A 13215-nucleotide genomic window follows, 5' to 3' on the forward strand; every position below is an offset into this window, starting at 1 on the left:
CTGAGGAGTGAATCGGAGGATGGAAGATCTGTCTCTGTGTAACTCTGCCTTTCAAATAAATAAATAATTTTTTTAAAAAAAGTCACGAAGCTATTGCACTGGTGTAAATACGTTTGTTTCATCGAGAGTGTGAATCAAACAAATGCCATTTAAAAAAAAGAACACGCCGAATTACGGACGACAGGGGTTGCTGTTGCTACTCAGACAGGCACACACCCCCACATCAATCGACGCCCTTGGGGCGGACCCTTCTGTTGCCCGGAACTCTTGTGGCCCGCGGGTGATTGCCGGAGGGAAAACGTGGCAGGCGCGCGGGGAACTGTTAGGCCGACGCACGCCGGCCGGTTCCCGGAAGAGCGAGGCATTTTGGGAAGCGGCTCTGTTTCGCGCGTTCCGGTAAAATGGCGGCCCCGGGGCTGGCGGCCCCTGCGCCGTAGGCTGTGGGAAAGCGGGGAGCCGCGGGCGCAGGCGGGCGGGGTCCCCGCCGAGGCGAGGATGGCGACGCCGGACCAGAAGTCGCCGAACGTTCTGCTGCAGAACTTGTGCTGCCGGATTCTGGGCCGGAGCGAAGGTAGCGGGGCGGGCCGGGCGTGTGGCGGGGCGCGGCGGGGCCGGGGCCGCCGCGTGCTGGCGAGTAGCTCCTCGCGGGCCCCGGGCGGGCTGGCGGGCAGGGGAAGCGTGGCGGCGGAGTTGTGCGGGGCGCGCTCGCCACCCTCACCGGCCATGTTTTCCGAGCGGGGAGCGTTGAGGGCTGGGCGTGCGTGGAGTCCCCGCGCGTGGGGGGCACTTGCTGCGTGGGCGCGGGCGGCTCCCGCGTCCTGGGGGCCCGGGGCGGGAGCTGCGGGCTCCGAAGTCAGGCCCGCGGGACGGCCGGCTCCGGCGCCCTGCGCGCGTCGGGTCGCTCGTTTCTCGCGGGGTTCCGGGGCGGCCGAGGACTCGCTTTGTGTTGGGGGAAGCGAACGGCTGTGGGCAGCTCCCGCCCCGCTCTGTGCCGCGCGTGTCGCTGGGTCGGGGACCCCTCCGCCGCGGCGTCGGCTGCTGGCGTGCGGGGACCCCGCGCTGTGCCGGAGGCGCTCGGGCTGCGGGGGGCGCGGGGACGGGCCGAGGGGAGGACGCGGTCGTGGGCGCGGGCACCGTCCGAGACCGAGGGGAGACCCGCGCACTGCAGGGCAGGGCTCCTCAGCAGGGGCAGCGCCGGGGCTTGCACCCTGGCGAGTTCTGCGGGCCCGCCGTCACGGTGACCTCCAGCTTAGGAACCCGCGGTGTTTGGTCTCGGCCCGGCCCCGGGGCTTGGTAGCCGATCCGCACCCGCCGCCTCCCGGCCGGTGCCTGTGCGGTGCGGGGCGCGCTGCCCGGTGCGTGTCGGCCGCCGCCGGCGCTGCGTGTGCGTTCGGCCCGGCCGGCCCCTGCCTCCCGGTGGCCGGGCAGCTGTCGTTGGCGCGGTCAGCTTGCCTCGTTCCTCGGTCGCGGTCCTGGTCCTGGGCTGGCACTGGGACAGCAGTGTTTGGTTCTGCCGGTGCCGGCAGAGTTTTTTCCTTCGTTCCCGTTGTCGTCATCAGATTTTGGAAGTCACTTGTTGTGAGCTAGAATGTTTCCCAACAGTCAAGCATTTTGAAAATTAGACGCTATTGGAGAGAGAGAGTGCTCCCGTCCGCTGACCTCAGTCCCAGCCCCGGGGCACCCGGGAGCTGGGGTGGAACCCAGGTCTCCCATGTGGGTGGCACGAACCCAGCAACTTAAGCCAGCACCTGCCTCCCAGCGCACAGTAGCTGGGAGCAGCATCGGGACTGAAACCCAGGCGGTCTGCTCCGGGGTGCAGCGTCCTACCCTGTGTGCTAGCTGCGGCACCAAAGCCCTGAGCCCCAGCATTTAACTTTTTTTTTTTTTTAAATTGAGACTCCTCCTCGTTGATATAAAAGTTCCACTCCCGCCAGAGACCGCAGTGCTTCTCTCTGCAGAAATCGCTGTCCTCTGTCTTTGATTTAGCATTGGGTCTAAACTAAGATGGCTGTCAGTGGGACCCGGAGGGGATTCCCTTTGAATGACATGTCATAAAATAGATTAACGGTGATATTCGCTTTGATGTGTTCTGAAGTGCTAGGATTGCCAAATGTTTATGGCACTAATTTGAGATTTTACTACTACTTACTGAAAAACTTGTGTTTAGTAGCTTATTGTGTTTTATTTGTTCTGGCTCAGCGAGCAAAGGAGCAGCAGGAGTTGCTGCCTTTACTACATTTGTATTGAAGCCTTTTCCGCTTGGTGGTTATTTTATCTGACAACTGCCTGGTGCGTTCATTAGTTACTCATTTCGTAATGATAAATTACATGTTTTGCAACCCTCATGCAAAAATCTAAAATCTATGATGCTGTGCAATCTGAAATGTTTCTAGTGTCATGCAGTATCGGAATTTCATTTTTCAGACTTTCGGATTAGGGATGCTCACCTGGTAAATCCTATGTATTATCCCAAACCTCCCCCCCCCAAAAAAAAATCACCCCAAAGTCAAAAAGACTGCTGGCCCAAGCATTTTGGGTAAGGGACATTCAGGCGGCACAAATGACTGGTCTCCTGCTTTCCTGACACGTTGCTTTTTTAGGGCTGCGACATCAAGGTGAAGTGGACTGGTTATTTTTAATGTGAATTTTATATGAATCACATTTTTATGTCTTAATTTTTAAGTTTTATTTATTTGAAAGACATAGTGACAGAGAGGGAGATACACAGCGAGATCTTCATCCCCTGGTTCATTCCTCACGTGCCCACGGCAGCTCAAGCTGGGCCAGACCAAAGCCAGGAGCATCAAAATTCGATCTGGGTCTCCCACGTGGACGCCAGGGCCCAAGTACTGGAGCCGTCACCTGCGCCCTCCGAGGGTGCGCATTAGCGGGTAGCCGGGTCAGAAGCAGGATGGGAACTTGAACCCGGGCACTCTTGATACGGGCGATGGGCATCCCAGGCCGCATCTTAAGCTCTGCGCTTCTCAGATAAATTCCGTAGTTTGCTTCCAGGCACCTTCAGATGCAGAGCACCTTGGTATGTGTGTGCTTGACAGTCATAAAGTTCCGTCAGCACTACTCCCACTGCTTCCCCCTTGAGCCCTGCTCACGGGCTTGGTAGGGCAGGGCTGTCTTCGTCCCCGCTGCTCCCTGGAGCGCGCGGCCGTGCATCTCAGGGACTCCTGGTGAGAGCCAGGTGTTTCATCCTCAGGGCCTTGCGGCTCTGTCAGAGGCAACGCTTCCCCCCTCACTGTTCCATACTCCTTTCTGACTGGAGGTGAAGAAGGAATGAAGGAGAGTCCATTAGATGAACACTTCAGCCTGCGGGTGAGGTGACTGTGGTGCGTGACACTGGAGTGGGGGTGCGGCTCACACACACATGAGTCGAGGGTTGTCCTGACGTTGCTCTTGGTTACAGCGTTTTCCAGAATGGTGAGAAGCTCCACATAACGTATGATCTTCCTTTGACATATGACAACTGCATTCCTGGGAAATTCAGCATATGCAAAGTGTGCATAAAAATGTATATTTTGGGGGCCAGTGCCGTGGTGACTCATTGGTTAATCCTCCACCTGCGGCGTCTGCATCCCATGTGGGCACCGGGTTCTAGTCCTGGTTGCTCCTTTTCCAGCTCTCTGCTGTAACCCAGGAGGGCAGTGGAGGATGGCCCAAGTGCTTGGGCCCTGCACCTGCATGGGGGACCAGGAGGAAGCACCTGGCTCCTGGCTTCGGATCAACACAGCACCGGCCGTAGTGGCCATTTGGGAAGTGATCCAACGGATCTCTCTCTCTCTCTCTCACTGTCTATAACTCTACCTGTCAAAAAAAGGTATATTTTGAAAAAGAAAAAAATGTATATTCTGGTGGACTGTTAAGATGCTCACATCACGTGTTAAAGTGCCTGGGTTTCAGTCCTGGCTCCACTCAGATTCCAGCCTCCTGCTAACTTGCACCCTGGGGTGCAGCAGTTGGTGGCTCCAGTTCTTGGGTCCCTGCTCACCCACCTAGGAGATCGGTATTGAATTCCTGGCTCCTGGCTTCAGCTTGACTCAGTCCTGGCTGTTGCAGGTATTTGGTGAGTTAACCAGAGTGAATATAAAATATATGTTTATTTAAAAAAATTTTTTTTAAGATTTATTTATTTGAAAGAGTTACAGAGAGAGAGCTCTTACATTCGCTGGTTCACTTTCCAGATGGCCGCAACGGCCGGAGCTGCGCCGATCCGAAGCCAGGAGCTACTCTCGGGTCTCCCACCTGGGTGCAGGCACCCAAGGACCTGGGCCATCCTCCTCTATATAACAAGATTTTGAGGGCCTTCACTCATGAGTGTGAAGGGACCCTGAGATTTAAAAAAAATAAGAATTTTCATATAATGTTTTTCTTTTCTTTTTTTTTTTTTTAAAAAGGTTTATTTTGTTTATTTGCAAGCAGAGTTAACAGAGATATTCCATTTGCTGGTTCATTCCTCAAATGGCCCCAGTGGCTAGGGCTGGGCCAGAATGAAGCCAGGAGCTTCTGGGTCTCCCATGTGGGTGCAGGTGCCCAGGTACATGGCCGTCTTCTGCTGCTTTCCCAGGTGTATTAGCAGGAAGCTGGATTGGAAGTGGAGCAGCCAGGACAGGACCTGGTGCCCATATGGGATGCTGGCATCGCAGGTGGTGACTTTGCCCAGTGTGCCACCACGTCAGCCCCTTGATTTTGTTGTAGAGCGTTGCCTTTCGGCTGAGCTGCACGTTGGAATCACCTGTGATCACCTGGGGCACGGGGGCAGGGGTAGGCGGTAGTTGAGGGCGGGACACTTGTTTCTGACCTTACCTCATGCCTTTTCATTTTTAACTCAAAGTGAATGCTGTGGGCCCATCTCTAGGGCTCTGCATGTGTAGGTCTCAGTTGGACTTTGGCCTCTGAACCATTGAAATGTAGCAAAAGTTATTCTGCCAGGAGCGGGACGAGGATTGCTGGTGTAGGTGCTCTGCTCCCAGATGGAGCACCTGCGGCTCACCCCCCCCCCCCCCCCCCCCGTCCTCCTGTCCTTCAGAAAAGCGAGTGTGCACCTGGGAGCCAGACCGTTGTGAGGGCGGGAAGGCAGCATCTCGGCCCCCAGGAGCAATGTGTGTGACCCCCCCCCCCCCCCCCGGTACTTGTAGAATCTGCAGGCAGGCACACTCTGCCACTTGCACTGCGCTTGTGTTTGAGGGCCTTTAGGCTGGGCGCCTCTGGAGCCGCCTCACTTGGAGTGGAGACCTGCAGCCCTGAGTTTCTTGTCCTGCTTGGAACCCACTCGTTCCTCCTCTACCCTAGAAAGGCCTTTCCTGGGAAACCCGTTGAGGAGACCTAATTTGTTCCTGTCTGTGGTCTTCAGGATGGAGACCACACGATCTTGCTTAAGGGTAAAATCCAGCTGCTTTATTGATTATTATGTAGACATATGTCTTTAAGGAACATTTTCAGGTTAATAATAAAAATAGCTAACATTATGACATACTTAGAATATGCAGATCTCACTGCAGTGTGCTTAATTCTCAAGTAGGGTTGGTGTAATTCTCTCAGCCTCGTCGTGTAGACAAGGAAACGGAGGCGCGGAGCCTTGCGGCTGACAGGTCGCAGGCGGGGGGTGGAGCCCAGGTCTCCGATTCAGCGCTGTCATCTGGAATTCGTGGTCCCTGCTTTGTGGTGTGGAGCATGCTGGCCGTGTCACCTCTGCCCTCCCTGCCCTGCCCTGGGCCTGTCAGTGTCTGCGCAGCCCCTGGTGCCAGTTCTCGCCTGGGCAGTGTGGTTAGAGAGTACCCGAGGGCACTGAACGCCCTCTTCCCTGCTCCCCAAGACTGCCTGCTCCTCTCTCATACCCAGCTCGGGTAGGAGGTGAGAGAATGATTCCCTCCTTTGGTACTTGGTGACCAAACACTGGTAACCTCTAAATTTTAGTTCTGGATTAAGCCAGATCATCAAAGATTTATACCCAGACTCAGTTGTCTTGGACTTTTTTTTTTTATGATTTAGTTATTCGTTTATTTATTTGAGAGGTAGAATTATAGAGAGAAAGGTCTTCCTCTGTCCATTGGTTCACTCTCCAAGTGGCTGCAACGGCCAGAGCTGAGCTGATCCGAAGCCAGGAGCTTCCTTTGGGTCTCCCACATGGGTGCAGGGCCCAAGCATTTGGGCCATCTTCTGCTTTCCCAGGCCATGGCAGAGAGCTGGATTGGAAGAGGAGCACCCAGGACTTGAACCAGCACCCTTATGGGATGCTGGTGCAACAGGTGGAGGCTTTACCCACTACCCCGTGGTGCCGGCCCCCGTCTGGGACTGTGAAGGAGTGACTTTGGGCTGCGTTTCGTTTTGGAGCCCATGGTGTTGGTCTCCTGGGGGAGCAGCACGCTGACGGGCCCTGTGGCTCACTGTTCTGTTCTTCCCACCTGCTGCTCGGCCTCCATTCCGGTTGGAGGCCGCTGCCTCCCCGAGTCCTTCCCTGGCCAGCCCGTGTCGTGGCATTTTCCCTGTGATAGCGCTCGGTAGGCTGCTTGCTTGTGTTGTAGTTCTTCTCACAGTCTCATCATCTTGTGTGGTTATGTGACCTTTTGTATCCTTCTGTCTGCTGAACCCCTGTGTGTTAAGTTCTTAGGCTTGTAGCGTTTGGCACGTGGTACCTGCTGAGGACTTTCGCTTGAATTACTGAGTGTAGTTGTGCTTTAAAAACAGAACAGCATTTTGGGAGCATTGAGTGTGTAGTTGAGGTTGTCTGATACTTCCCATGTTAGCCTTTGATGTCAGTTCCCTGGAAAAAGAACCCTTGTCACTGCTCGTTTCTTTGATTGTCTGGGTTCTGTGCATTCAGTTTTGAAATGCAGGGTACAAAGATTTGCTTTATTTATTTATTTATTTTTTAGGATTTATTTTATTTATTGGAAAGAGTTACAGAGAGAGGTAGAGAGAGAGAGAGAGGTCTTCCATTCACAGGTTCACTCCCCAGATGGCTGCAACGGCCGGAGCTGTGCCAATCCGAAGCCGGGAGCCAGGAGCATCTTCTGGGTCTCCCACACGGGTGCAGGGGCCCAAGGACTTGATCCATCTTCCACTGCTTTCCCAGGCCATAGCAGAGAGCTGGATTGGAAGTGGAACAACTGGGACTTGAACTGGTTCCCTTATGGGATGCCGGTGCTTCAGACCAGGGCTTTAACCTGCTGTGCCACAGCGCCAGCCCCGAAGATTTGCTTTAATAAATAGGTGGATTTTCCTGTTCTGTAATCAGCAAGCAGACTAGAAATTGGGTTGGTGAGCGGGTAGAGTTTGGGTCATGGATGAAGTGGGCGTGGGACGATGTGCACTGAAGGTGCCGAGGAAGACGCGGGGAGGAAGGAACACGGGAGTATTTCTGTGTTGAGGAGTTCGTAGTTCTTGAGAGGAAAACATTCTAAAGTGTGTGGAGCTCTGAAGATGTGTTTGTATGATGTACTTGAGTAAGAAAAGGGTAGTTTGATTACCTGAAATAGAACTTCTCAGGGACACTTCTCATGTTTATAAGATTAATATGTCCTAAGTGTAGAAGATATGCAAAGTGTGGAAAACTAAGAAAAAAATAAAAACCACTCCCTGGTCCTCTGCCCCGGTAACAGTGTTTAGATGATTTCCTTTTGCCCTTTTCCCCACTGTATAGGCATCCATCAGGTGTTTCCTGCACACACTGGGCACAGTGGTGCCTGGACTGTGTGCCTGCTAGTGAGGGAGGCGTTGGCGGACTCCGTGACGGGTGGGTCCCAGGAAGATGTGGGAGTGTGCCAGGCCGCTGAGCAGGGGCTGTGCTCGTGGTGCAGCCGTGTGAGCGTGGCCTGGGAAGGAGCCAGGCCAGATCCCTGTGCTGCAGTCACCAGGCCCCTCTCTGAGCGCCACACCCCCGGTCGTGTGGCCTGTGGGCGCTCTGCTCTCAGGTGCTGTCTCTGCCCTCCCTGAAGGTGTCCCTTCATTACTGACCAGGCCTTTCCTAGTAATCTGATTCTTGTTCCCTTGAAGTTGTAGCTGGTAACTTTATGTTCTGAAAATTTGCTACGATGTGTCTAGATGTGAGATTTAAAAGTTCATCTGGATCCACAATCCGTGATCCTTCAGGCTGAGGACTTTTTTTTTAAATTTAAATTTAAAAAATTTTTTAATTCTTTAAATTTTTTAATTTAATTTTTAAAGATTTATTTATTTATTTGAAAGTTAGAGTTACACAGAGAGAGGAAAGGCAGAGAAAGAGAGGTCTTCCATCCGATGATTCACTCCCCAGTTGGCTGCAATGGCCGGCGTTGCGCTCATCGGAAGCCAGGAGTAAATAGCAGCAAGCGGGATCTGTGAGGCACGTGCTAGATGTAAGCTTACCTTAAAAGAGGCTGCTGGACTCTTCTTCAGGGTGCAGGTGTCAGGTTCACGTCCTCACCAGCAGAGTGGAGAGCTGGGGTGCCCTCTGCCTGCTCCCTTGCACAGGGCGGAGCTCCAGGTGCTGGATGTCTGTAGAGTGGGAGCGTTCTGGTTGCCTTGCCTGCTCCCCTGGCGCCCAGCCTGCTGACCTGCCCGGTGGGGAGCTTGGGGTGCATGGCCTCCTCCCCTGCACTGGGTGTTGATGGCGTTTTAGCCTCGCTGGCAGGTGCGCAGTGTTCCTTCCTCTAACCTGCGGCGTCTCGTCACGTGGTTTTGTTTTTCTGCCTGCCAGCTGTCTGTCTTCCTACTGACTATTCTGTCCTAATCTTTTGCTTATGTTTTTCTTAGATTTTTTTTCCCTCACCCTTGCTGACCATTGAGAGTTCTTAACATTTAAGTCCTTTATTGGTTGTGGGTTTTGAAAAATCCCTTTTCCTCGTTATTTCCATTCTCTTAATATCCTTAATCTTGAGGAAGTCCACTTTGTCCATTTTTGAAAAGTTGGTCATGATTTTGGTGCCTTCATGTTAGATCTCTGCCAAACCCAGAGTCGTGAAGTTTCTTCTTTCCCCTTTTTCCTAACAGGGTTGTGATTTTACTCTTAGGTGTGACCTCTGTGAGTTCGTCTGCTTCGCCTCTGTGTAGGTTGAGGTTCAATTTTGAGTTTATTAAAGAAACCCTGTTTTCCCGTATTTCAGCTTGGTTTATTTATTTATTTATTTATTTATTTATTTTTTGACAGGCAGAGTTAGAGTGAGAGAGACAAGAGAGAAAGGTCTTCTTCCATTGGTTCACCCCTCAAATGGCCACTACTGCTGGTGTGCTGTGGCCTGCGCACCGCTCTGCTCTGCTCTGAAGCCAGGAGCCAGGTGCTTTTCCTGGTCTCCCATGCGGGTGCAGGGCCCAAGCACTTGGGCCATCCTCCACTGCACTCCCGGGCCACAGCAGAGAGCTGGCCTGGAAGAGGGGCAACCGGGACAGAATCCGGCGCCCTGAAGAGGACTAGAAACCGGGGTACCAGCGCTGCAGGCAGAGGATTAGCCTAGTGAGCCACAGCGCCGGCTTACTTGGTTTATTCTTGAAAATAGAGCCTTAAGAAACTGCTATTGTGCCGGCGCCGCGGTTCAGGGTGGGGTGCTGGGTTTTATCTGCCGCCTTTAGCTGAGGTTGTCTACACCAGTTATTTAGCCATTGCTGTCTTTAAACTTTCGTAGGATCAAGGCTGCTGTCCTATCCCCGCTTCCATTCCGGAGTTTATGCCTTGCCTTGTTCTTGTCGGTCTGGTGGGGATTTATCAGTCATTTTTCCCTTTTTTTTAAGAGCCTAGCTTTTGGTTTTGTTGATTTTTTTTCCTTTTATTTTTGTTTTAAATTCCATTGATTTCTGTTCTCATTTTTATTATTTCCTAATGTGTACTTTGAATGTAGTTCTCTCTCTTTTTTTTTCCTTCAAGATTTGTTATTTATTTGAAAGTTACAGAGCGAGAGGGAGAGACAGAGAGGGTTCTTCCATCTGCTGGTTCACTCCAGATGGTCGCAACAACTGGGGCGAACCAGGCTGAAGCCAGGAGCCAGGAGCTTCTTGTGGGTTTCCTCTGTGGGTGGGGGGCCCAGGTACTTGGGCCATCTTCTGCTTTCCCACGCACGTTAGTCGGGAGCTGCCTGGGAAGCGGAGCAGCTGGGACGAGAGCTGGAGCTGGCATTGCAGGTCTTGGCTTCACCCACTTTGCCTCAACACCGGCACCAGTTTCTTCTGCTAGATTTTACAGTATAAACTGTGTTTTTTTTTTAATATGAGATTTATCTTCCTTTTGAGTGAAAGCATTTCCAGCCATAACTTCTCTATCCAAGAACTGTTTGAGCCAGATTTCACATGTTCTGGTATGTTGTATTATCATTTTCTTATATCCTTTGAGGCTTTTTTTTCCAGATATTGTTTTGTTATTCATTTAATTTTTTTTTAAAGATTTATTTATTTGAAAGGCAGAGTTACAGAAAGAGAAGAGAGCTTTCATCTGCTGGTTCACTCCCCAGATGCCGCAATGGCCAGAGCTGGGCCGATCCAAAGCCAGGAACCAGGAGCTTCTTTGAGGTCTCCCATGCGGGTGTAGGGGCCCAAGCACTTGGGCCATCTTCCACTGCTTTCCCAGGCCATGGCAGAGAGCTGTATTGGAAGTGGAGCAGCTGGGACTTGAACCAGCACCTACATGGGATGCAGGCGCTGCAGACAGTGGCTTTACCTGCTAGGCCACAGCTCTTCGGTTATTCATTTCTAGCATAGTGCTGTTAGTGCTAGAGAACATTCTTTTGAGTAGTTTGAGGTATTTCATATGCAGTAAAGTTGGTTTGGTCTGTCCTGATGGGTGTTCCATTTGCAAGTGAGTAGAACTTGTGTTCTCTTGTTGGGTGCACAGCTGGGTCAGGGTCAGTCAGGTTGGTTGGCTGGTGGTGGTGCCCGGTCCGGGTCCATCCGGGCTAGTTGGGCTTACTTACCATAGTCTTCGCTTGCTCTTGCACCCCGAGCAAGCCCCGGCCGTCGTTGTGCACAGGTGTTTTCCTTTCAGTTCTCTTAGTTGCTTCAGGGATCTCAGAGATGTGCTTTAGGTGTGTACATATTTAAAATTGTTGTGTCTTCTTGGTTAGTTGGCCCTTTTATCATTTGTTAATGCCCTTCTGCGCCCTTGCTAACTTTCCTTCGTCTGAAGTGTGCATTGTGTGATGTGGATATGCCCCATCCACAGTCATTTTAAATTGCCTGCAGGGCGTATCTTTGTTTCATTCTCTTATTTTTAAGCTACCGTCATCATTGTGTTTCAGGTGGGTTGTTTAGACATCGTGTAGATTTAAAGGGCCCTTTTCACAGCTCCCGCTCCCTTGGTCCTGCCCTCACCCTGGCTTCCAACACACTTGGCTGTGTTCAGGCTAAAATGTGGGAGTTGCTAGCCTGTCAGTGTTGCTGTGCACTTATGCTGATGGTGCCTTGGGATTGCTGGGTGGTGTTTGTTACTCTTTTCCCTGTGGAATAGGAGGGTCTGTAGGTTGCTGGGGCATGGGAAAGAAGCTGTATGGCGGGGGGTGCAGCAGACCCTTCCTCTCTGGCTGGAGAGTGGGCCTGGCTTGGACTATTGTCTTTGTGCATCTGTGGTCTGGGGGTGTAGAGGAGGCAAACAAGTTGACAAAATATCGTGGAAAAAAACACAAAAGCGAGGGAAGGCACCGCAGGTCTCTCTTGTTACCTAGTTTCATTCCAGGCCTATACCTCCTGTCCATGGTTCAGTGTCTGGAGAGTTGACAGGGGTTTTTTCCAGGATTGAGTTGTTGCAGTGGAGTGTGCTGATCTGGGTCTGTGTGACTGTTCCGGATTGGAGTTCTCAGAGGCTCTGCTGTCCAGCTGACCCTCGTGCCGCATGTCTGGGCTGGACTTGGCAGGCTCCTTTCGCGATCATCAGTCCAGCTTGTTTTCTGTCTTCTGGGAGTCCTGTCTGGTCTGTTCTGTCTCTTACTTTATGCAGTCCTCGTTTCATTCATTTGTTTATTTTTATTTTGATTCCTGGCAGCTTTTCTGTGCCTCCAGCTGAGACTGTGGGACAGCGGATGCTCCACCGGTCACCAGGTGGCCAGCGCTCAGCCTGCTCGGTGGTGATTCACGGCCTCTGTTTGCCTTCCAGCTGATGTGGCCCAGCAGTTCCAGTTTGCCGTGCGAGTTATTGGCAGCAACTTCGCTCCAACTGTTGAGAGAGATGAATTTCTCGTAGCTGAAAAAATCAAGAAAGAACGTATGTATTTTTCCTAACTGTTGCGTGTTGGTTTCTGAAGCTTGTCAAAGGTTGAGAATGTATGAGGGGTCTTGATACAAAGTTCATGGAAAACCAGTGTTGTGAAGAAAGCCGTCAGGGACTTGAGAATCCTCAGCACCAGGATAAACTGATCTTTTCATCCCACTTTCCACTGACTTTTTGGAGGCCTCGTGATTGTGATTTCAAGTATTGTGCAAATCAAGACAATGTAGTTCTGTTTTAGAATGAACACTGCCGGAACCCAGTGGTTGAGGTTTGTCTTAGATATCGTTAGACAATGTGATGTGTGCGGTATAGTTTTCTGGGTGGCAGTACTTCTTTATGATTCGCAGCTTTTGAACAGGCAGCACAGGACACCGTCCTGGCGGTAAACAGCTCTGGCCTCGTCACCTCCATGCCTGCGGTGCTTTGGAGCCTAGGCGAGCGTTTCTGAGGTGCCTGAGGGAGAGAGCCGTTCATTTATGCATGGCTGGGTGTGGCAGGGTTAACCGGCTGTGTGAGGTAGGGCTCCTCACCTCTGTGTGTGGGGAGGCGTGGCTGTGAGCAGCAGGCAGCCTGGCGTGGGGTCGCACTGGTCCCGCTGAGTGGTCCTTTTCCTCTGGTGGCCGCTTCTCCCCTCATGGTTTCTGGGCCGTGTCAGCCATGCTCCAGTTGGAGCTTGTAGGCTGAGTGAAGGTGCCTGCTGTGAAGGCCCGCAGGTTTTCCTGAGGGGCCCCTTGAAACCGTCCCAGCGGGTTCCCTCGGCCTTGTTTCTCAGCGCTTTGGCAAACTGCAGTGATACCCCCGAGGAAACCCTTTCTTCATGGCAGTGTCCCACCCCCAGCTGTTGCCCTGTGAACTGCATTTGGCTGTGGTGTGTACGGCTGTCCCGTTCAGAGCTGTGTCACCAGGCGGATGGTGGGTGAGCTGGTAGTAGAGGAGGCTATGGCCTGGGAGTAATTGGATCTGACTGTAGTGGCCTTATCCTGTTTAGAGCATGATGAGCAATGTTAAGTCTGAAACGGTCCACCTGATAAGCGTTACTC

General features: G+C 52.3%; 1 protein-coding gene across 10 annotated transcripts in view; it reads left to right on the top strand.

Moving 5' to 3' along the window:
* Window positions 1-302: 302 nt before the first annotated feature.
* TUBGCP3 (tubulin gamma complex component 3) overlaps window positions 303-13215 on the top strand; it is an 85388-nt gene continuing 72475 nt past the window's right edge. For 3 of the 10 annotated variants that reach the window (XR_007917722.3, XM_051841682.3, XM_089303379.1), the window contains exons 1-2: window positions 336-571; window positions 12062-12169. Coding sequence is in view for 4 of the 10 variants with exons in the window: in XM_051841682.3 (XP_051697642.3) it covers window positions 496-571; window positions 12062-12169 (184 nt within the window). In the remaining 6 variants the exon portion in view is untranslated. Of the gene's footprint in view, window positions 572-11950; window positions 12170-13215 lie in introns of all 10 variants that reach the window. The other 7 variants (XM_051841681.3, XM_089303375.1, XM_089303377.1 and 4 more) reach the window with 7 other exon arrangements.

Source organism: Oryctolagus cuniculus, chromosome 9, assembly GCF_051225735.1.
Source record: "Oryctolagus cuniculus isolate XC-2025 breed Fujian yellow rabbit chromosome 9, ASM5122573v1, whole genome shotgun sequence".
NCBI lineage: Eukaryota > Metazoa > Chordata > Mammalia > Lagomorpha > Leporidae > Oryctolagus > Oryctolagus cuniculus.